The sequence below is a fragment of the Oryza brachyantha genome, chromosome 3 (genome assembly GCF_000231095.2).
Source record: "Oryza brachyantha chromosome 3, ObraRS2, whole genome shotgun sequence".
NCBI classification, from domain to species: domain Eukaryota; kingdom Viridiplantae; phylum Streptophyta; class Magnoliopsida; order Poales; family Poaceae; genus Oryza; species Oryza brachyantha.
In genome coordinates this window covers 7,543,172-7,566,046 of record NC_023165.2, presented here as the reverse complement: position 1 = coordinate 7,566,046, position 22,875 = coordinate 7,543,172, and the positions used below count along the sequence as shown (strand labels likewise).

Here is a 22,875-nt window from a genome sequence, read left to right as displayed (position 1 = left end):
GGGGTAAATTTGGAAATAAGTGTATGCCATAACTGTTAATTTATGATTACAATAGTGTTAAACTTGGAAATACATTTACACTATAAAGCACCCATGGATTGAAGAATTAATCATAGTCATTTTCCTTATCTCTCCTTGTCATGACGGAAAAATCTTGTGTTGGCCGGCAACTGCCTCCTTCCAATGCAGCGACGGTCGAGTCATCGGCGTTCTCAATGTAGTAGATAACATGGGAGTGCATCTTTGGCAGCTGCTCTGGAAGATCGCGATGTTAAGCTACCAGATAATGGACTTTCATTTTGGGTAATGTTACGGTACATCATACACTAAGTTTAAATCTAACTATATATATTTTTAATAAGTATATTAAAAATTTATTTGAAACTTTGCTAATATATATTTACTAATTCATCTATTTTATCATGATATATGACACACAAATTTATCCTAATGCTATATATTTTAGTTTCCATTTTATCCATATAAAATTTACACCTACTACCTCTATAATATAATACAATCAGCACGTTTAGATCTAAAGCAACGAATGCTCACAATTATCTAAAGCAACGAATGCTCACAATTATCTAAAGCAACGAATGCTCACGAATGTTCTTAGGCTATGTTCGGGGGTCTCAATAACTTACCTTTCTCGTTTTCTGTATGCACGTTTTTCAAACTGTTAAATAATATTTTTTTCAAATTTTTTTATAGAAAAAATGTTTTAAATTATCACATTGATTTATTTGTAATTTTTTATAATTAAAAATTAATTAATCATGTATTAATCAATTACTATGTTTTTCACGCCAGATAACTTACCCTAAAATCTTTGCAACCGAACGCGACCTTAGTGTGTGTTTGGCATTGCTGAGCTAAATGAAACTCAATTGATTAACTGGTGATTAGTATATGATTTTTAAATGCTAATGTATATATTATAACGTAGTGCTTTAAAAAAATTGAAAAAAAAGAGATGCTGTAGAGCTTGAAAATGTAATATGCATATTCCATAAAACTATAAAGAGTGGATGTTATGCTATGGTGTGCCATTTGTACACTAAATCTGGTTACGGTGGTTTAAAAAAAAAGGTTTTCAAAGAAAAAAATCTGGTTATGGTAACTTGCTAAAAGATGTCTGCGATTGTTGGGGCAGGCAGACAACTACTCCTTAAATGATTGAAGATAGCACTACAGCCACTACAAAACTGTAATGAGCTAACCGCTGGTCACAGGTGGTCGAACACTTCTTTTAGGCAACGCTGGTGATCAAACTCAGCTCACTTCGCAGATAGACACGCCTGGAAGCTCTCCCCACTGCAACAAACCGAAGTTCCAAAACTCGGTAGTCCAAAAGAGAAAGGCTGAAACACGTTCCTGGCCAACCACCGCACGGTACTCCTGATGGTACACGTATCATCTCTGATCACCTCCGGTCTGCGAAGCATCGCGTCAGCGATCACATTTCACATCACCTCCACGGCTCCACCGCGTCCGTCCGTCCGTTGCTCACGCCTTGTTTTTGGCAAAGATCACGTTAAACCTTTGAGCGGAGGGAAGAAGAAGTTTTAATAAAAATAAATTTCACAGCTAGTCAGAAAAAAGTAAAACAAAATTTTAAGTCTAATAATCTATCATTAGTACACATTGGTTACTGTAACACTTATATTTAATTATAGACTAATTAGGCTAAAAATTCGTCTCACGATTTCTCCATAACTGTGCAATTAGCTTTTATGTTTATCTATATTTAATGCTCTATTTAAGTGTTCAAAAATTTGATGTGATGTTTTTGAAAAAAAATTAGAAAATAAACAAAGGCCTCACTTACCCCGTCTCCGGTGGCGAGAAATTTTTATTTTGCCATGTTAAAACGTGGTTTTATCGATATAACACTTTTAATTTTGGTTTCTCTACTATATTATTCTTAAACTAGCCCAACACTTTAAAACCATTTTCATTCATTTGATATAAATGATCTGTTTTCACTTTATTCACAGTGACTACCAAATTACACCCGAGAGTATGGGTAATAAACTAGCTCAACAGGTCAAATAGTATGGACAATTAGAGAAAAAAATATGAAGCATATTATATCAAATAAGATGGACAGGTGGTGAGTCAAGTCATATATTTATTACAAACTAAAATATATATAATATAATATATGCAACAATACACCACTCAATCATAATTCTAAGGGTTCTAACAATATTTAAGTAGTTAACTTAATTAACATTTTAACAAGCATCCGCAATTATAAAGTACAGATTTAGGGGGGTTAATCGCACGTAACTTTGCAAGGTAAATCAAGTCTTTTTTAAGTTAATGGGCTATGTTTCACCATAAAAACAGTGGCAAATTGATTTTTTTATTACAAGAAATGAGGCAAATAATATTTAAGCGTGTTGTACTGGTTTGAAAATAGCATTTTAGCGAAATCACGTAACACTATAGCAAAACTAACCTTCAGCAGAATATGACAGAATAGCAATTTTCTCATGGAGAGGGATACTGGTTTTTCCCAAGAAGAAAAAAATGCTACCTCTCTCATACACAAAATAAGTTTATTTTTAGTTTTTTATAATATTTATTTTTTCACCATATTAAAATATTTTATATGATTAATATTTTTCTAGTACACGTGACCAATTTTTTAAAATTATTTTATAAATATTTTAAATAAAACTGATGGTTAAACCCTAAAAATAGGGAGACGGAGTACTCCTGCACACACTCTACTCGCGTCCGGTAAACAAAGGTGCTGTTTAGATTGAGAAAATTTTTGGAAGAAGTGTCACATCAAATATTTGACCGAATGTCGGAGGGGTTTTTTGACACGAATAAAAAAACGAATTTCACGGCTAGTCTAAAAACCGCGAGACAAATCTTTTGAGCCTAATTAATCTATCATTAGCACATGTTGGTTACTGTAACACTTATAGTTAATCATGGACTAATTAGGCTCAAAAAATTTGTCTCAACATTTCGTTATAATTAGTTTTTTTCGAAGTTTAATGATTTATTTATGTTTTAAAAATTTGTTGTGATGTTTTTGAAAAAAAAAATAAGGCCGTGCGGGCAGCACTTACAGCACGGATCACGAGGGCGAGGATGGGGGGGGGGGGGGGGGGGAGGAACAGGCGCGGAGCACAGGACTACAGGGAGGCGATTGCAATAATTTGATGGCTCGATGGGACGCCGCGAGGGCTCCGAGCACTCGTACTGTAGGCGTAGTGCTCGCATAGGTCGTGTAGGTGGTACTCGTCGAAGTCGCCGTCCTGCGCCGGGCGCCGTGCCTGCTGACCTCACCCACCCGCACCACCCCGCCGCGACAAAACCGCCCGGCCCCCCTCCCCTCCCGTTCACGCCCCCCGCCCCCGCGCTTTTCCTTTCACCTCACCGCTCTCCTCCCCCCCGTTCCCACCACTTGCCGCGTCAAGATCCGATCCACATCCATCCGACCCCCACCCCCTCCCCTGCCGGTCTCATCCTCGTGATCTCCCGAGGAGGACGACGACGACAAGAGACACAGCTCGGTTTCCTGCTTCCCCCCCCCCCCCCCCACTTACGTGCCCGCTGCCCCCACCGGCCTCACAACCACGAGCGCTGCCGCTGCCGCTGCTGCTCCGCTTGGTATTACCGGCTCTCCTCCTCCGCGGCGCGGTAGAAGTAGAAGCGGAGTGCTGTCAGTAGGGGAAGGGAGGGAGTAGGCGGCGGCGGGCGAGAGCGCTGGCGACTGGGCGCTCACCCGTCTAAAGCCACCCCCACCTAACCAGTTGGCGGGTCACGGAGAGGGGCCAGGAGTAGTAGAAGTAGCTGTGTGTAGTGCCGAGGCGGCTCCTACCACCCTGCTCACCTCCCCATCCTAATACCACCCAGTGCGCATCCCCGTGCTCCAGGTCCTCTATCCACTCCACCTGCCGCCCCTCCCACGCTGCTCTGAGGTCTCGTTTCATCCCGCTCTCCCTTTACCCCCAAGGTGACACCTTTTAGTATTTTGCTTGGCCGAGCTTCACTGATCTGTGTTCTTGCTGTGGTTGCAGGGAGGTGGCGGATCTGCTGGTGTGTGACCCCCCCCCCCCCCCATCTGGGATCTTGGTTAACTGGGGGTGCTGGTCTTGATGTGGTTCTTGGGAGCATCCTGGTACGTTTACCTTAGCCGTATGTGTGCATCTTCTCTGTGTGGATTTTTGGGTAATGTGGGTTGGTCGATTGGAGATGCTGAAGAGTATGTTTCTGTTGGGGTTTAATGGCGCAGCTGGTGTCCCATCTTGACAAGTTTTCTCCAACTTCCTCCCTTCTGCTGCTATAATGAGTTAATGACCATCGTTGATGATGCATTCCGTAGGCTAATTTGCAAAATGAAGCAAAAAGAAAAGAGTTCTGTTTCAACCTAATCTGTGATAACTATGTTGTCTATGGCTCTATAACAGCAACTATTTTGTATAGCACTAACTAAAGTTTTTCGCTCTTGCTTGTAGTAGTTTTTTCGGTGAGTAGCTAGGCTGGCATGGCTAAAATTTCATTTTGTAAGTCACCCAACAAAATCAAGTTGACAAAAGGTGTTTCTTTTCCCTTGAGGGGAACAGGGAAAGATGCCTCGTTGTTGATGATATACATTTTATCAGGACTGAACTATAGATGGATGGATGGACCCTTAACAATGTGCAAACTATTTTTGTATACAAGCTTACACACGGTCTGCACTAGCAACAGGGCAACCATCTAAAATTATTTGCACCTTTTATCATTTGTGAGAGCCCTTCTGTTTCTTTTTCCATCTTGTGTGCAAGGTTATTGACATATCCTAATTAGACCATTATTGTGTCAAAACTGTCGGTGGGCACCTCCCAACCCACTTGTACATGTAGAAACAGCGTATTTCATATATCCAGGATTCCCGGTAGACAAAATGATGTCATTGTCCACCGACACATACTTAGTTCTTACTACTAATTGAGATATGGCAATACTGTAGCTTATATTGGTTCTGTGGTACTGCTTGCTATTTTCTTCCTGTTGATTACTACTCTGCTAGAAATATCAGGAGCTGTATATCTGAGTTTTTCTGCAAATATTGAATTTGCAGTTTACAAGGAAGTTTAGTATCCTGTTGAAACTTGAGTATCAGATTGAATTAAGTGAAAATCTATGCTTGTTGGCGTATGTTAAACCATAAAAAGAATGCCAATGAAAGGGCAGTTTAGCAGAGAAAGGAATGCAAAGGTCACATCAGGTCGTGATGGACGTCAAAGGGGAAATTCCCAAGATCATTTTGTAGAAGTGTCAAAGGAGAAGCTCGCAGTAGTCAGTGGGAATATCGATGCAAAATTTGAAGACAGAATCAGAGTTGTGAAAAATGATAAGTTTCGAAGGCAACGAGAACCTCGAAGTGCAGATGGTGGTGGCTCCCTGAAAGGCTCAAAACCATGGCCTGGCCGAAAGGACACTACTGTTGATGAGCTTGTCAAGCATATGTCAAATGTTCCTTCATATTTACAGCGTAAAGAGACAACAGACCATCTTCAGGACAAGGCACTGAATGTTGGAGTTCTTGAGTGGGGCCTCCTTGCCAGGTGGTCTCACCAACACAAGCAGGAGTTCTCTAGCAGCCATGGTGCCTCTCCATCTAATACTAGTAGGTCTGTGATATTCTCATCTCCATCCCAGTCATCTGCAAGTCCCAGCAGCAAATCTCTTGAAAGCAATCAATCGCCTACACTAAATGACCATCAGCGTTGTTCTATAGAGTTTCAGCAGAGTGATCTTGTGGATAAACTCCATGGGAAGGCTAGATATTCACCTAGCCCAAATTCTGCAGTGTTAAACTTGTTGCCCATGCACAGAAAACACTGTTCAGAGAACGCTGGCAATTATGGTGACTTTAATCTCAGAAATGCATCTCCAATCTCAGACTCTCTTACAGCGAGTGGGAGTTCAGTGCGACATGAAATGGTTGACGATGAGGAGACTACAAAGAAAATAGAGGAGGCCGTCCATCACTGTTCACGCAGGCTTTTTACAGATGATGATAACATTGGCCAAAGTTTCTTCACCTCTTATAACAATGATTCTTCGTGTGGTGGTTTTCAGCAGACTAGTGGTATGACTGGTGAGATTTTTGAGTCTCTAGTGTCTAATGCGGTGATGGAAATGGAAAGAAATGCCAATATGCCAAGTGTTGGTTTCTCGAAAGATATTGAGCAATCCCATGAGTTTCCTCGAGTTCCATACTCATGTCCACTTCCAATCATGGATCCAGCTGAAGAGCTTAGCACCAGAGGCACTGGGACTCGAGGTGATTCTGTTCGTGCGGATGTAACAGGTGAAAATTGTAACCAAAAGCAAATTTCCAGGGGTGCCTCTGAGAGAACTCCCCGGATCAGTGCAAAGTTCAGTGATATGGATGTGCTGTCACATAGCCATCTAGTTTCTGGACTGAACCGAGTGGGCCGCTGCTCAAGCCTGAAGGATGGACCATATCCTCGACAGCCTGAAGCAATCACCCCTGTAGATAAGATGAGTGGAGATAAGTCATCAGGCAACAAAGGAAGTAGACGCAGCCCATTGAGGAGGATGTTAGATCCAATATTAAAGCCACGGCAATCATCCACTTCTGGTCCAATTCAACCTTCATTTGTTCCGAAGTGTCATCTGCCTGGCCATATTGATAAGCAATCTCTGAACTTGGGAGGATCTGCTTTGCAGAATGTGCAGCGTAGGTCAGTTGATTCAGCAGTAAATTCAAATTGCCGGTCAGAAACAAATACAAACCAGCCTCCTCCGATCCTATTGAACAGTGGGAGGTACCTCCAGCAAGATATAGATTCAACGGCAACAAGGCATGCGCTTCTGCAGCTAGCATGGAAGAATGGCCTGCCTTTTTTCATGCTTTCTTGTGGTTCTGATATCCTGGCAGCCACTGTGAGAAGGAAGGGCATCTCTGATAACAATGATCTGGAGAGCACATATACTCTGTTTGGTGTTGAAGAACCTAAGAAAAGAGGTGGAGCTTGGATCAAGGCAGGTAACAAGAACAAGAAAGATCAGCTGCTATATAATGTTGTTGGGGAAATGAGGGTTTCACGCCGAAAAACAAGATGCTACCAGGCAGAAAAAAATCATGCGCATAGAGAATTTGTTCTGGTTGGTTCAGAGCGGTTACTATCATCTGAAGAATCAGGTGACTCACATGTTAACAGAGAATTAGCGGCTTTTATTAGTGCGGTGCCCCAGCAAGAAGCAGAAAGTTCTCACCAATCATCTTCACAGAATTCCGGCCGAAGCATATCAGCATCAGTTGAATGTTCTTGCCGTCCACTGGGAAACTTCCATCGTAATACAAGGGATGCTAGTTCTGCCTTATCCAGTGTTCTCGCCGTACTTCCTAATGGGTTCCATGGTACATCAACCTCGGGACAGCCACTTCCTCTGATTGAGAGGTGGAGGTCAGGAGGAGCATGTGACTGTGGTGGGTGGGATGAAGGCTGCATGCTGAGTGTCCTCAGCGATGACGCCCAAGAAAGCAAAGGTGGCAAGTCCACTCAGGCAAACCAGACGACGGATGGCAGTCAACGGTTTGACTTGCTTGTTCAGGTGTGTCCTTGTGCTTCTCTGTTCTTGCCTAGTCCTTGACTGTTCTCGGTTATGACAAACATAAGTAGCTGATGCTTATATAAATCTATATTTGTAGGGTCGATCACGAGAAAATAGGCATGGCTTCAGTATGGTTTCATTCAGAGAAGGGTTATACACAGTTGAATTCAGATCGTCCATCGCTTTACTTCAGGCTTTTGCGATGTGTATAGTGATGCTTCACGGCAGGTACCCTAGCAGGATGCAAGCAGGTGTGCAAGCCTCGCAAGAGCACGCACCCCTCGCTGACCATAAGCTCAACAAGATCATGGCGGCCAGTCATGGCAGAGCTCAGGCAAGCTATGTGCCACACCGGCCACCCCTATCTCCTGTAGGGCGAGCCTAGCTTCCTGTGATAAAATGTATGTTTTTCTTTGTTTCTTTTCGTTTTTCTTCTGTAACTCGAGTTGCCTTATCAAGATGTGATGGATCTTATGGATTCGGCTTTAGTGGGTAGCCGCCTGTACATGTAAAATGACTTGGTGTTGCTGCAAGGCTCATCATCTTAGTGCTTATCTACCCTTTTTATATGCAAACAAAGCAGATCCCCTCAAGGCTTCTGTGTCACTACTTGCTAGTTAGTTCTTTGCAAAGAATGTTAATAATCGTCGTCCTACGTTTCTGGGATGGCGTTTCTGCAGCTAAACTGAGCATGTGTGGAGTCTGGACTCTCGAATGGCATTCTCCATACATGCTCAGTTTAGCTGCAGTAAGTTATAAGCGTTTTGGATTGCAGGCTTTTTGTCAATGGAAGATCCTGCAGAAGCAGAACTAGTACAAAGCCCAGTGTGACTTAGGCCGTGTTCGCCACCGTCCCTAAGTTAACTTAACACCATTATTTTCTGCGCGTATGTTTTTCGGACTGTTATACGAGGTATTTTTTACAAAAAATTTCTATAGTAAAGTTGTTTTAAAAAATCATATTAATATATTTTATATTTTTTTAATAATTAATTAATCATTTACTAATCTATTACTACGTTTTCCGTACTGGATAAGTTAATTTACCATCCTTCAAACTGAAGGAGGCCTTAGTAGAACTGGATATTCTTTCAGCTTTAGAGCGAGGGTGCATCATAAGCAAATTACAATGAGATTTACCCTGGTCTAACAAAAAATACCTACCTCGAGATACCAAATCATTTTTTATCATTAGATTATCATTGGATCTAGCTGAATAGTATGTGCACCATTAGATCCAATGATAAAAACGATTTGGTACCACGAGTTACCGGTAGTTCGAGATACTTTTTGTTGGGGTAAAGCAAATCTCAATTACAATACCTCTAATTAGAACACCTATCCCGGATTACTCGCTTTACTACTTCACCCCTGACCCTCCCCAACTCTATCTGAGAGGTACAATCCACTCCCCGAAAACAAAAATATCTGAACCTGCAATATATTTACAGATCTTGCCATAAGTAACTTATGGAGATAAGTGGGACGTAAACACACACAACTCTTACAGTAACACTGCTCGCTATGTCTATACGTTATGTCATGACCTCGCAATGAGCGAGTCGGAATCGTCCATGTTGACGGCGGCGACCTGCGATGGCCCGACGCGGACGGCCACGGCCGGTATCCTTATCGGTGGCGGTCGCGCGGGCTTGACGACGGCGGCGACGTCCTGGGCCTCCTTGCTCTCCTTGAGGTCGCTGGGCGGCAGGAAGCAGTCCATGGAGAGGCCCCAGATGTTAAAGTCCACCTCCTCGATGTTCCACACCTCCTCCATGCGCGTCCTGGTGTTGCCGTCGCTGCTGTCGCCGAAGCGGACGAGCGAGACGGCGGTGCGGCCGGCGTGGGCGATGTTGACGCCGTCGACGGCGCGGTAGTCATGGAGGTGCGACTCCATGGTGGTCTCCCAGAAGACGCTGCCGTGGCCGCTCGACTTGATCTGCAGCAGGTGCGAGTCCTCCAGCTGCACCAGCAGGCCCGTCCGCTGGCTGAAGTACCCCCACACCGTGTGCCGGATGATCTCCACGCTGCTGCTGTTGCGCGCGCGCAGGCTCGACGCCTCCGCCTCCACCTTGAGCACGAAACAGTCCTCGCCATCCACGCCCCTCTCGCCGATGCACACCGCGTCCGCGAACAGGCTCGCCGTCAGCATCGGGTCAAGTCCCTGCGTACCAAACGCACCATGCACGCTCAAGTTAGTTAATTTCTCCAGCCACTTAATCTAATCCACGTGGACACTAGCAGCTGTTACTATTATAATAAAAAAAAGGCACGTTACACTAGTTGACCCCATGGTCAAATTAAGATAGTCGGGGTGGAACCGGCCGGGTGACAAACCGCGAGCCACCAACCGATTGATGTCGTGGGTCGCGTTCCGGTTTAGGCCCATGTCCACGTGATGTGTCCGGCCGCGCTGCTGCACATGGCGGCACGTTGCGGTGACGGTGTTGAGAGACCCGGCCCCCCCTAATCGCGCTGCTCCAAGCTAATCACCCTCACCTCGCATGATATATTCAGCCCCACTCTCCAGCGACAGCGTGCAGCCACCGCTACTGATGACTGATGAGTACGTCCACGGATTTGCTCGTGTACCGGGTGCCTGGACCAGGTATCTCACACACCGGCAGGTCCGGCACAACTGTACAAGCCTCATGATGAGACGAGCGAGCGATCGGCCAGCCCTATCCCGACACCGCCCTGGACTGACCTTGACCGCAGCCAATGCCCAACAGCTCAATGAGTGCTCCAAAGGCGTAATCATGTCGCTCGGCCGTGCGGGTATTCGACCCATCTGTCCTGTCCTACCGACAGTATGCAGGGGAGATCTAGGTACGCGTCACTGGCCAAGTTGCGCTGCAAGCTCGTACTCTACATACTCTACACGCTCGGTACGGCGCTTACTGATCACCTAGTACTCAAATCAAATGTAACCTCTTTGAGCAGGACAAATTAGAAAAGCTTCCTGGGACACATAATACATAAGTAGAAGTAGGTTCCCAGCAGGCCTTCTTTGAAACAAAAAAGTTTTAGAACAATTTTGAAGGAATAGATTCCTATGAAAAAAGATATATATGGTTCTTTGAAACAAAGGAATATATCTTTAAAATTTTTTAGAAATGACTCAAAACATTGGAATTTTGAAGTATTTTTAACATAAGGTCTAACCTCTTGGAAAATTTTCATACATGTTTTCCATTGTATCCATCTTTCTCTTCTAATTCATACATGTTTTTCATGTGCTCCATCCAAACAGTTATCCCTACTGTTCTATGTTTCTTAAATTCATAGGATTTGAATTAATTTAACACTCTAATAATATTTTTTTCATAATAATGTGTTTTGATAATTGCACATTCCAAAGGAGCTCTAAAAAGAACTTTGCGGGCTTGGACGTATGCGTACCATGACACCGATACCTATTACCTACCACTAGGAACGATGACAGCAATGGACGCGCTACGTAAGTTCGGCCAACAGCAACGTTGGATCGACCCAAACAGAAGGACGTACTCGTTTTTGACGTCGAACCAGAAAAGAAAATATGTGCCACCAAATTTGGTTCTCGTAGTCGTCCGTCTCATAAACAGGACCAAACTTCGTTCTCGTATAGTCGTTTGAATATTTAACTGATAGTTCAACATGCTTCCTATGAATATGATGCTACGCGGCCATGCAGATGCTGCCAAGCTGTGCCAATACGATACGCGTCCATTTATATGGAAAATTACGAAGAAAACGCGGTAAAAATACCTGGAGCGACCGGCGGAGAGGGCGCGGCGGCCCGCGGGAGGCGTGCGACTGATGCCACGGTGTCTGGCGCCAGGCGACCTTGCCGTCGCTGCCGGCGCTGATCTTGCAGCCGGACACCACGAGCTCCAGGGACCACAGCTCCGGCTTCTTCTGCCACAGCACGAACCCACCGACCTCGCCGCCGCTCTTGCCGCTCTTCTTCCCGCTGCGGTGCCCTCCGCCGCCGCCGTCGGCGTCGCTGCTGTTTAGCTCCGCGGCGGTCATCTTCACCTTACCCATCGCGTACATGCTCGTGACTTTGTTCAGCGCCCACTCCCCGCCCGACGCCGCGACGTACTGCTGTATTATGTACTTGGCCGTCGAAGACTCCTGCAAGGAGACATCATAAATGGATATGCCAATCAGCACGCGCGATGGATTTCACGAAACGAGATGAAATCGATGACGGCGAATGGTCCAAGATCGAGCGAACGTACAATGGGATCAGCCTTGAGCTGCTCGCAGAGGACGGAGCAGGGGGACTGTTTGGCGTGGTCGACGGGGAGCGGTATCAGCGGCGCGCCGATGACGCCGAGCATGAGCTGCAGCTCGCCGCGGCTCATGGAGCACGGCTCCCCGGCGCCGGACCGGTCGGAGGCGTTCGGCCGCACCCACGACTTGACGTTGGTGCAGCCGAACCTGGAGCCGCGGGAGCCGCTGCCGCGCGAGAACATCTCCTCCGGGATGGGCACCTCGAGCACCGTGTCCAGCGCGTCATCGCGCTCCAGGTTGGGGCACAGCTTCCTCATGGAGACAGCTCTCCTGCGCGAGCTCTGATCGCCTTCGGTGTTGCTCGCTTTGCTGCCGCCGCGCGCTCCCTTTTGTGTTGCGTTATGACGCGCCTACCCTGTCTCGGTGGGCTTGTACCGGTTTTGATGAGTCGTGTGGGCAGCTGGCAGGTGGGGTCCAAGATTTGCCCTTCCATTATTTTTTGCCCCTCAAAATTTTGGTCGTGGCCGCACGCACTCTGCGATCTTGTTTAACATTTTCTTTCTTTTATCAGGATATCCTTGTGTTCGTCATCTGCATAGTAACATACACATAAACGATTATGCGTTGCCCTTTCCGGGTTTCAACTTTCAACCTTTGTGGCTTGCTGCAGAGTTCCCACATACATGCCCCCACTTTGCTTATAAGTTAGTTAAACTTGCATTTAACCGATCCTTCACTTGTGAGGATGAACTAAGGTGCACGGAGTGTTGTTGCACGAGTAGTCAATTCGACAAAAGCGTCAACACGCCCAGATTGGTAATGGGAAGCCGGAGTTGTTGGCAAGCAAGTGATCGGTTGCTTTTTTCCCCCTCGATCCTGATCGCACATCCGTGGAGTGAGATGTACAACAATACGTACAGGTCACGAACCATAGGCATGACGCCTGAGTACGTACGACGGCGAGACTAGCTAATCTGTTCCAAACGGCCGCGAGTCCCTTTCCATAACCGGTAGGCAGCCTACGTGCGCGGCACTGGCTTCAAACTGATTAGGAGGGTATCGCGAACAGTACCAGTGTAGTCGACTATAGCCTATAGGCTGTTGACGATCGCGCGCACGCACCGTGCACCGGAGCCGGGAGAGGGAGTGGGGGGCCCGTGTTAGGTTTGCCGCAATGACCGTCGCTTGATATCAGGCCGTTTCGCTGTGCACGCCGCGCGCCAGATTTCCGGCGTTTCGGACGGATGCGGCGTGGCTTGGTTTATCCACCCCGGTGACACGCGCGCACACGTCCCACGCCCCCCTCGCTGCCCGGTGGTTGGCCCCCCCCCCCCCCCCCCCCCCCCCCCCCGCGCCATTCGCGGCGCCGGCGCGGATGGATGGACGGACAGCTCGATCGGCGGGCTGGGTTCCGTCCACGCTGCAATTGTGCCGTGGCTGTACGCTAGCGTCGCCCGCTCCTCCGTTCCGCCCCCGCGCGCGCGTGCGGGCGGGCGTCGCGCGGATGATTATTGTATTGGCGTTCGTGGGGGTGGAGATCCTGTCCGTTTCCTCCGACGTGCCAACCAGGTTGCTGCCGCTGCCGCTCCGTCTGGCGATCGAAAGGCCATGGACACCACCACTCTGTGATCGGGTCTCATCATTGTGATTGCCCGGCTGCCGCTCGACATGGGAGATCCACGGATCAATCAGGGCGGGGTTACTCATCATTTACAGTACACTGATTCGATCCGATCCATCCGGCTGTAATACTTATACTACATGTTCTGTATATTCTCTATTCAAATCTTGGGATCACAGACATTACTTACGGAACGTCAATGATTAACACGATCTAGATACGCATAAATACCGGATAAGAGGTGTCAGCGAAGGCAGATAAGATATGATCCAAACGGAAAACCATTGCTAGTATTTTTAGAGGTTACACAGCTGAGCTGGGTGAGTTGGGGTGAGTGCCGAGCCATGTTGCTGCCTGAGGATTATCGGAGACTGATCGCCGCCGGGCGGCCGCTTTCACGATTGGTGAGCAGGGATTGCTGGTGGAAGCAGTTGCCACAGAGACGGGAATATTATTGTTTGCTCTCGACGTGGTATCCCCAACAACCTGACACTGCGATCGAAATCCGGTGAGCAGATTGCGGATTGCCCTTCAAAAAAATTTCAAAAACCCCGACGAACAATGTGAAGTTCTTCCATGCTAGTATAACTGAAATTATAATCAAAGCACTGTTTGCTAATTTTGCGCCAAGGCCCGACACCACTGGACTTGTGAGATGCTGACGCTTGCACCGTCTTCACGTACGGGGGCCGGGAGGCAACCCCCCATGTTCCTACGAATCTTACCGCTTGCTGTGCCCACTGATGGTGGTGGTTCCGGTGGTCACATCTTCTGCATGGAAAATGGGACTCTTCTGTACGTTACCGACAATTCATCCCTTAGATCAAAGATACTATCAATGGCCATAATAACAGAAAAAAAATTGTGGTGCCGCACTGCTACTCAGCAGCTAAGACTTCCAGTTTCTTTAATACTCATGCTAAAATTGTCAAAAACACAATTGGTTTATGGAAGGAAGGAATTGTTGTTAGGCTAGCTGGTGGCGGAATGGATCCAAAGTATCTGAAGCTGTAAAAGGTCAAACCAAAATGAATAACAAAGTCAATTTCCAGGAAATAACTTCTGTGCTTCAACAGAATCTGAAAGCGACAGGAGGTGCAATATTCACAGAACCACCGATTCTTCGTTCTAAGGGGTTGTTTAGTTGACAAAATTTTTTGCTAAAGAGGTCATATCAAACGTTTGACTAGATGTCGGAAGAGATTTTTGGACACGAATGAAAAAACGAATTTCACGGCTAGCCTAGAAACCATGAGACGAATTTTTTTGAGCCTAATTAATCCGTCATTAGCAAATGTTGGTTACTGTAGCACTTATGGCTAATCATGGACTAATTAGGCTCAAAAGATTCGTCTCAAGATTTCTTCCGTAATTGTGCAATTAGTTTTTTGGTTCATTTATATTTAATGCTTTATTTAGGTGTCTAAAGATTCGATGTGATGTTTTTGGAAAAAAATTTTAGAAACTAAACATGACCTAAATAAACAAAGAAACCATCGATGTTAGATCACGGCCGGCGACGGCGATTCCAAATCAGCAGGTTACTCGAAGCTAGCTACACCGGATTTCTGAATTCTTTGCAAGCTTCCGTTGCAGTTGCGACTTGCGAGTTGGCAGTCCCCTGATCTGGTACCTAACGTCGCGCGCAGTCAAGCCATGCATCGATTCGATTGGAGCCCGTTTCACATCAGCTCCCGAAGAGACGTCGGTGTAGAGGCGCAGGCACCGTTCTCTCCCACTGCCCCGCGCGCGAGTGCGCGCAACCAACCCGTCCTCCCAAATCCCAATCATCTGCGAGACCCCCCTCGTGTTTTGTCCGACCCGGCCGGTTGGTGCGCAAAGGCGGCCGGCCGCGCCGAGCGACAGAAAACGAGGCGTGCCGAGGTGCCGATCACTTTTGAGTTGTAAAGGCGACGCTGTCCCCGTCTCCTAGCTAGTGTTGTGCGAGGCAGCCGCTGCCACTGCCAGTGCGAGCTTGGAAGACGCCCTCGTGTCTGTCACGACTCACGGCCATGATTTGTATGGTTCCTGTATGGAAGGTGAGCTGGGCACTCGTCACGGCTGCAAGTAGCAGCCATGCATGCCCAATGGATGGGGCTGTCATCAGGTGCAGTAACGCGCGAAGTCAAAATGGTGCAGTGTCTGCTCTGGTAATTAGGTAGATGATTTTTTTGTGAACGAGACGAAAAGGCGGCTTCAGATCGATTGTTATCAGCTTTTATAAATTAGCTGCACGATCTGCGGCGAAAAATTTGCTGTGAAAACGACGGCCGCTGAAATGAAACGAGAACGTGGCGATATCGCCATCTGCCCATCTCGCTGTTCTTGGGTGTCCTTGCAGCTAGCTAGCGATCTAGCCATTGTGTGGGGGTCGATGTCTCCGACTGGACCAGAATTATTGCTGCGGAGTGATCGTCTATCGGTCTATGGAGAAATGGGCAGCAGCAGTACAGGTCGGTCGTGCGATGCTTTTCAGTAGGATCTCTACGTTAGGTTAATCTGCCGTGTGAAAGTACAGTTTCACCAAAAGCAAGCGTTCATATAGGTCAATGGCCCCTTTCGTGTCGAGAAAAAGGTTAGTGTTCTCCATGCTGCCGATCCAGTGAGTCCGTCCTATCGGTTCAGTTTAATTTGGTGCGTAGGGTCAAGCTGCCGGCCGCCGGACAGCTGAAGGGCGTCGAATCTGGCTTTGTTCTGAACCTGTTCGGGTTTAGAAGTCAAGCTTCGGAGTGGCAGCTTGTAGGCCAGTTCGCAACTGGGTGTGCCACTTGTCTAATCAGCACGTAAAAAAAAAGTCATTTGCATATGATTAATTAATTATTAGCTTTTGTAAAATTTAGAATATATTAATCTAATTTTTTAAATATTTTTTTTACAAAACACCGCTAAGCGTGGCACGTAAAAGAGAAAAAAATTTACCTCAGGTATCACTTACGAGTTGCGAACGCGCCCTAGTCAATGGAAAATCTAGGCCATGGTATACATGTGGTTTGGCAGAATCTGCCAGCATGATCTAATTATGAAATGCTAACACTTTCGGGATTAATAGATGGAGTGGTGGAAGTAGTTGGATTCATAGAGTGTGGTCGAACCAAACACTGTTTTGAATCGATGACTGTGCTATAGGTTACTTTGGGCGTTCAGATATGCATTACAAACTATTATAAAACACAAAGAGCTAGAAGAACAATCAGAAGTCTACTGATAGGTCCCATTTCTTCCATGTGCAGAACACGGTAGGCTCGCTCATTGACTAATTGTGTCATCGATATTTTTCTCCCCATACTAACCGAAATGAGTTTGGTTTCATACTGAGCTTTGACCCTACCAGACATGGCATTTCCTAAGACGACGCACATCCTGAGGCAATCAAGACGGCGATTGCAAACTCGTCGAGTGAATCAGAAACCTTCTGAACAAGGCCTGCCTGGCAATGACACCCTTGAAGATTCCGTTGCCCGTGATCCGGAGAACGGAACAAACCAAGAGTTCTCGACAAGTGTATTTTGTCTTTGCTTTTGATGGCTTACGACTCTGTTCTAGTGTTCTGTCTCCGATGAGGTAGGAGGTAGCTGTGCTCCCTGCCCAATCGGTAGCTGACAAAATTTTGCCACCGTCTTGGAACAGAACAGGACAAGATTGCTGGAGATGTCAATGTAAAGCATAGCACGTCGACGTGCGTGCCTTAATAGGTTGCCTTGGAATGTCCTGTTTGTTTTAAGCAGAATAGTTGTTTTCTAGTAGTATTTGATTGGGATCCTGCCACGCAATTGGTACAAATTAAGAGTAGAGTTTGCTAAACTCAAAGCTTAAACAATATGAAGATTGGACTTAGCAAGAGAATTATACTATTGGGAATATTTGGTCTAGAAAACTAGCTATTGTATTTCTTGTTCAATGGGTTAGCCACTGGGTTTGTTTTGGTTGGCGTCGGCAATATGGAAAGAGCAAAAAGAAGGATTAAGCTGGAGGAGGAGAAAATTATTGATTAATTAGTTACTAGTCTGATATCCTCTTCTTAGAGAGCTTGATTAACGTGCTTTCTACTTGATGCAATTTATTATTATTATTGTTGTTGTTGGCAGAAGAATCATTTAGATTTCTATTACTAGTATAACAAATATTTTACTACCAATAATTAAATAATGAGTCTATTTCTGTGCTCTCTACCGTTAGTATAAAAAGATCTTATTTACTGGATTAAAAAAAATAAACGATCTAGTTTTCTACTGCGAGCATCGTAAAACACTTATCTGCGAGAGTACGTTCTGATGTATGTATCATGACATCATGTCTTATTGTCCTTCTTGCATAAAATGTTAAATTATATAAAAATGCTATGCAATCTGTTCAGATCTAAGGGTCCGCCTAGTGATCAAATATTTGAAAATTTTAATTTTATGCCGTTGGATGATAATATAAAGGCATACACGTAAATCAAAAATCTCATACATGCCCTCCTTCCTAGCCCTCCATGTATTACGTGCGTGTTTGACAAAATAATAAAAAATCAAACGTTTGACCAATAGCAAAATACAAATCTAAATAAGAAACGATTCCACTCAGAAAGATAAATAAGAAATGAGGCATTAGATTCTGTTCATTTCGCGTAACATGTTCTATGCGCCCCCCCCCCCTTGATTTTTTTTTATTTTTAAAACTTTTTAAGAAATAATTTTATTACTGAACTTCCGGGGAAAATATAATCCAAATCTGAACCTTTTGGCCACGCCACCAACATTGGCGTGGCAAGACAACGCTGCCACGCAGCCTAATCGACGTGTCATTGTCGGTGGCGTGACAAGCCGTTTGGTTACGCCAATGTTGGTGACGTGGCCAAAAGTTTCATGCGGTGAAAATATTTTCCCCCAAACTTTAGTAATAAAATTATTTCTTAAAAAGGTTTAAAAAATAAAAAAAATCCCCCCCCCCCCCTCCAAAAAAAAAAAAGAGGAAAAAGGTTACGATGATATACGTTCAACATGGGCCACAAAGCCTGGACAAGTAAAAACCCTGAGAAAGAGCAGCTTGCGTCGAACTGCAGTCTGCATGCCCAGGATGGCTGCCGATTTACCTGTGTAGTAATGGGCCTTGTTTTGCATGGTACCATAGGTCCATCTAGGCCCACCATAGGTCCATCTAGGCCTAAATAAGGTGTTTTGTACCGAGCCTATTTAAAGGTGCTTCTGGCAGCTATATTAACTTCTCACGTTAACTCTGGTAAGTTGTAGTGTAGAATTTAGAAAACGAAATAGAAGTCAGAAACTAAAAAGCCTAATTTTTTTTTTCAAATTTTGTGGTATAGATGAAATTTTCCCTATAATATATTACTCCCCACTCAAGTTTGATCTAAAATATATGAATTTGAATAGTGTAGTCATAGTTTAATTTGTTATTGTTTTAATTTGCATATTATTTTCTTTTAAAACCGCACATTTGTAAATTGATATATTTTACATGGATCTGCACCGTTAATTATCAAACGTATGGTAACTTCTTATAATGATATGTTAATGGCAAATTTAAAAAGGAGTGGACATCTCGTTAACCGACAAAAATCCATCTCCAATCAAAAGGAAGTACAGTATATACTGCCCTCTAAGCAAATCGATGCGGCTTGCTTGTATGCCTGTACGTGACGACGGTGGCAGGACAAGGAGTTGCAAATTGGCTAGTCTCTGAGGCAACACCATCCTCACAATTCTCCCCCAATCCACACACTCACCTCCCGCCCTCTCTCAGGCCACACAAACCGCGGCCAAAACCAATGGAACAAAACAAGAAGCCATCGGCACCAAGACGAGACGAGGTGTAGTCGCAGAGAGAGGAGAAGGCGAGCAGAGCAAGCGACCCGCCAGTAGCAGCGATGGCCGCAGCCGCAGCTACCACCACCTCCTCCCACCTGCTCCTGCTCTCCCGCCAGCAGGCGGCGGCCTCGCTCCAATGCGGCCTCTCCTTCCTCCGCCACCCGCGGAGGCAGCAGCCTGGCAGTGGCAGGCTCGCCGGCCTACGGTGCATGGCGGCCGTGGACACGGCCTCGGCGCCCGCGGCGACCGCTAGCAAGAAGAGCAGCTACGAGATCACCACGCTGACGACGTGGCTGCTGAAGCAGGAGCAGGCCGGGGCCATCGACGGCGAGATGACCATCGTGCTGTCCAGCATCTCCACGGCGTGCAAGCAGATCGCCTCGCTGGTGCAGCGCGCGCCCATCTCCAACCTCACCGGCGTCCAGGGCGCCGTCAACGTGCAGGGCGAGGACCAGAAGAAGCTCGACGTCGTCTCTAACGAGGTAATTGATTTACCAGTACCTCGCCGTAGTTAGCAAAAACCATGCACAACAAGCATCGCTCCCAACTCGAGGAATCAAGCTGAGCTATGCGCGCGCGCCGCAGGTGTTCTCGAACTGCCTCAAATCGAGCGGGCGCACTGGCGTGATCGCGTCGGAGGAGGAGGACGTTCCGGTGGCCGTGGAGGAGAGCTACTCGGGCAACTACATCGTGGTGTTCGACCCGCTCGACGGCTCCTCCAACATCGACGCCGCCGTCTCCACCGGCTCCATCTTCGGCATCTACAGCCCCAACGACGAGTGCCTCGCAGACATCGGCGACGACCAAAACGTAATGCGTGCTAAGTGCTCGTCGTGCACACATATACAGACGGTCGCTAACAAAACGCAACGCCTCTGTCCGCGCATGCCGTGCAGCTTGACCAGGTGGAGCAGAGGTGCATCGTGAGCGTGTGCCAGCCGGGGAGCAACCTGCTCGCCGCCGGCTACTGCATGTACTCGAGCTCGGTCATCTTCGTGCTCACCATTGGGACGGGGGTGTACGTGTTCACGCTGGACCCCATGTACGGCGAGTTCGTCCTGACGCAGGAGAAGGTGCAGATCCCCAAAGCCGGCAAGATCTACGCCTTCAACGAGGGCAACTACGCTCTCTGGGACGACAAGCTCAAGAGCTACATGGACAGCCTCAAGGAGCCCGGCCCGTCTGGGAAGCCCTACTCCGCGCGCTACATCGGCAGCCTCGTCGGCGACTTCCACCGCACGCTGCTGTACGGCGGCATCTACGGCTACCCCAGGGACAAGAAGAGCAAGAACGGCAAGCTGAGGCTGCTCTACGAGTGCGCGCCGATGAGCTTCATCGTCGAGCAGGCCGGCGGCAAGGGCTCCGATGGCCATCAGAGGATACTTGACATCATGCCTACAGAGGTACACAAACATGCACACACATTATGTGCACTGCGTGATTAATCGATTAATCTACTAGGAAACTTAAAATGTCCGTGTAATTAACTCGTTTGTGTATTGTGTGTTCAGATCCATCAGAGAGTGCCACTCTACATCGGGAGCGTGGAAGAAGTGGAGAAGGTCGAGAAGTTCTTGGCTTGAATGCAAGGTCATATACAGGGTGTATCTTCCATGAAAGTATTGTAATACGTTTGTAGAAATTTTCTGTTCTGACGGGGGAATTAAAGCCATCGTGAAAGATTTTCATTCCTGAGTTGTGAGGTCGAGGCTCTTTCTCAGTTGTTCAAATGGTGGTAACATTTGCATGAAAATATCCTAGCTAATCACAAGAGCAATTTTACAGTATTTGAAAAGATACTATGAGACACCATTTTTTTCTATGTAAAATTTGATATCTTAGGTACCAAGAGGTACTAAATTTTGAGATTTGCTTCGGTCCAACAAAAAGCAACAAAAAGTACCTTGAGGTACCTCGCGGTATCAAATCGTTTCTGATCGTTGGATCTAACAGTGCACATCCTATTCAGCTAGCTAGATCTAATGGTGGAAAACGATTTGGTACCTTGAGGTACCTTTTGTTAGATCGGAGCAAATCTCTAAAATTTTACACTAAAATTTTGGTACCTTTTGATACCTACTCAACTGTAAAATTACTCTAATCACAATATCGACAAAAAAAAGTTTAGAAAAGTACCCCTTAGACATCTTTTTGATTTAAACTTGGCTTCCATGCTCTTTATTGGTAGCATTTTATTGGCGGAATTATCATCGTTACAAAAATATTGATCACTAATTTAGAGTTCTACTACGAGTAGTTGATGTGGTGGTATAAATGAATGTGATCTATTAGATTAGGAAAAAAAATAAACTATCTAGATTAGTTTATTACACTAAAGAGTATTGTAAACCACACCTTTCAATTTTGACCCACAAGTGTATTTGATGAGTCTTAGTTGACAAATCGGAACAAATCTTATACTATTTGGTAAACATAAACTTGGGGCTGGGGGACCCTAGTTTAGATCACTTCTATTGTCGTCGAGTTTAAAAAATGTTTCTAAATGACAAAACCATATATAACACATCTCTAATCTTGCGATACTAGGTTAACTAAGGTCCCAATGTAGTATTGCTCTAAATTTTTTTTATATTTTTTAAACATTTTTAAGAAATAACTTTATTACTAAACCTTTGAAAAAATATTTTCACTGTATGAATATTTTGACGGCTTGCCACGTATTCAAGAAAGACTGCATGTATCTGGATTAAAAAAAACTTCAGTACAAAAAGCACTAAAGTTTTCACTACTTCCTAATAGCATAAAAAATTACCTTCACTCTCATCTATAATACATAAAAAAAATTTCAAAAAATCACAATGCAAAATACCTGAACTTGCTCGTGCATGCCTCGTGCCATCGTCGTAGTTGCCGCCTCTTGATCTTGCTCATTCATTGTCATCATCGCTATATTTTATTTGCAATCACTTGCGGGTTTGGTTTTTCCATAGAAAAAACCAACCGATATATTTTATAAATAAATATAATTTTAATAAAACTGGTACATATATATTCGTACTGATATAGAAACCAAGTCTAAAATTAAAATTTGGTAAAAAAACCTCAAAATTAAGATTAAAAATTTATTTTTGATTTATAATTATTAACAGAAACGAAATAATAAGGATGACCGAAATAATAAGGATGACCGCTTATGTGTGCTTGCATGCTACCACCTCCAGCTGTCTCCATGGATAGTGTGTGCTTGACCACAGCTATCATTGCGTGTACATGCTTTTTAAGGGGTGAAGTCAAAACGAAATATAGAGTTGTGTCACTTACTTACTTTTTCTTTTTAGGGTTTTAAATTGAGTTTGAACTGTTATGTGTATTGAGTAGGAGAGGTGCATATATGATAAAAATATATTAATTAACTTAACAATTTTTTAGACTGGATGTCTAGGAACCCTCCATCATTTAGCTGGATTCAGATTCAGTGACATAGTAACATTGAGTCACTGACGTGTGGGACCCACATGTGCCGGATTTCACACGTCAGTGACACAATGCCACCAAGAATGTCATAGGACACTATTACTGAATCCGGATCCCACTTAGCTCCATCCCGGTTTGCTGCTATATGGCTCCTCTCTCTCGCCACCTTTATGTCCCGTGTGTAGCTTGTAG

At 45.5% G+C, this 22,875-nt stretch overlaps 3 protein-coding genes across 3 annotated transcripts; 2 read left to right on the top strand and 1 right to left on the bottom strand.

Moving 5' to 3' along the window:
* The first annotated feature begins 3,646 nt into the window (after window positions 1-3,646).
* Window positions 3,647-8,185, top strand: LOC102704874. Its single transcript, XM_006649753.2, has 4 exons — window positions 3,647-3,947; window positions 4,047-4,147; window positions 5,093-7,599; window positions 7,697-8,185. Exons 3-4 carry the CDS (start codon window positions 5,188-5,190, stop codon window positions 7,982-7,984), a joined length of 2,700 nt encoding a protein of 899 aa, XP_006649816.1. The 5' UTR covers window positions 3,647-3,947; window positions 4,047-4,147; window positions 5,093-5,187; the 3' UTR covers window positions 7,985-8,185.
* A 684-nt stretch (window positions 8,186-8,869) lies between these two features.
* On the bottom strand, window positions 8,870-12,490 carry LOC102704597. Its single transcript, XM_006649752.3, has 3 exons — window positions 11,826-12,490; window positions 11,350-11,718; window positions 8,870-9,763 (listed from the first exon to the last, which is right to left on the bottom strand). Exons 1-3 carry the CDS (start codon window positions 12,135-12,137, stop codon window positions 9,140-9,142), a joined length of 1,305 nt encoding a protein of 434 aa, XP_006649815.2. The 5' UTR covers window positions 12,138-12,490; the 3' UTR covers window positions 8,870-9,139.
* A 6,702-nt stretch (window positions 12,491-19,192) lies between these two features.
* On the top strand, window positions 19,193-21,043 carry LOC102704318 (fructose-1,6-bisphosphatase, chloroplastic). The gene is made up of 4 exons (XM_006649751.3): window positions 19,193-19,730; window positions 19,834-20,058; window positions 20,145-20,651; window positions 20,760-21,043. The coding sequence occupies exons 1-4, from the start codon at window positions 19,308-19,310 to the stop codon at window positions 20,829-20,831; spliced, it is 1,227 nt and encodes a 408-aa protein (XP_006649814.1). The 5' UTR covers window positions 19,193-19,307; the 3' UTR covers window positions 20,832-21,043.
* The last annotated feature ends 1,832 nt before the right edge of the window (window positions 21,044-22,875 follow it).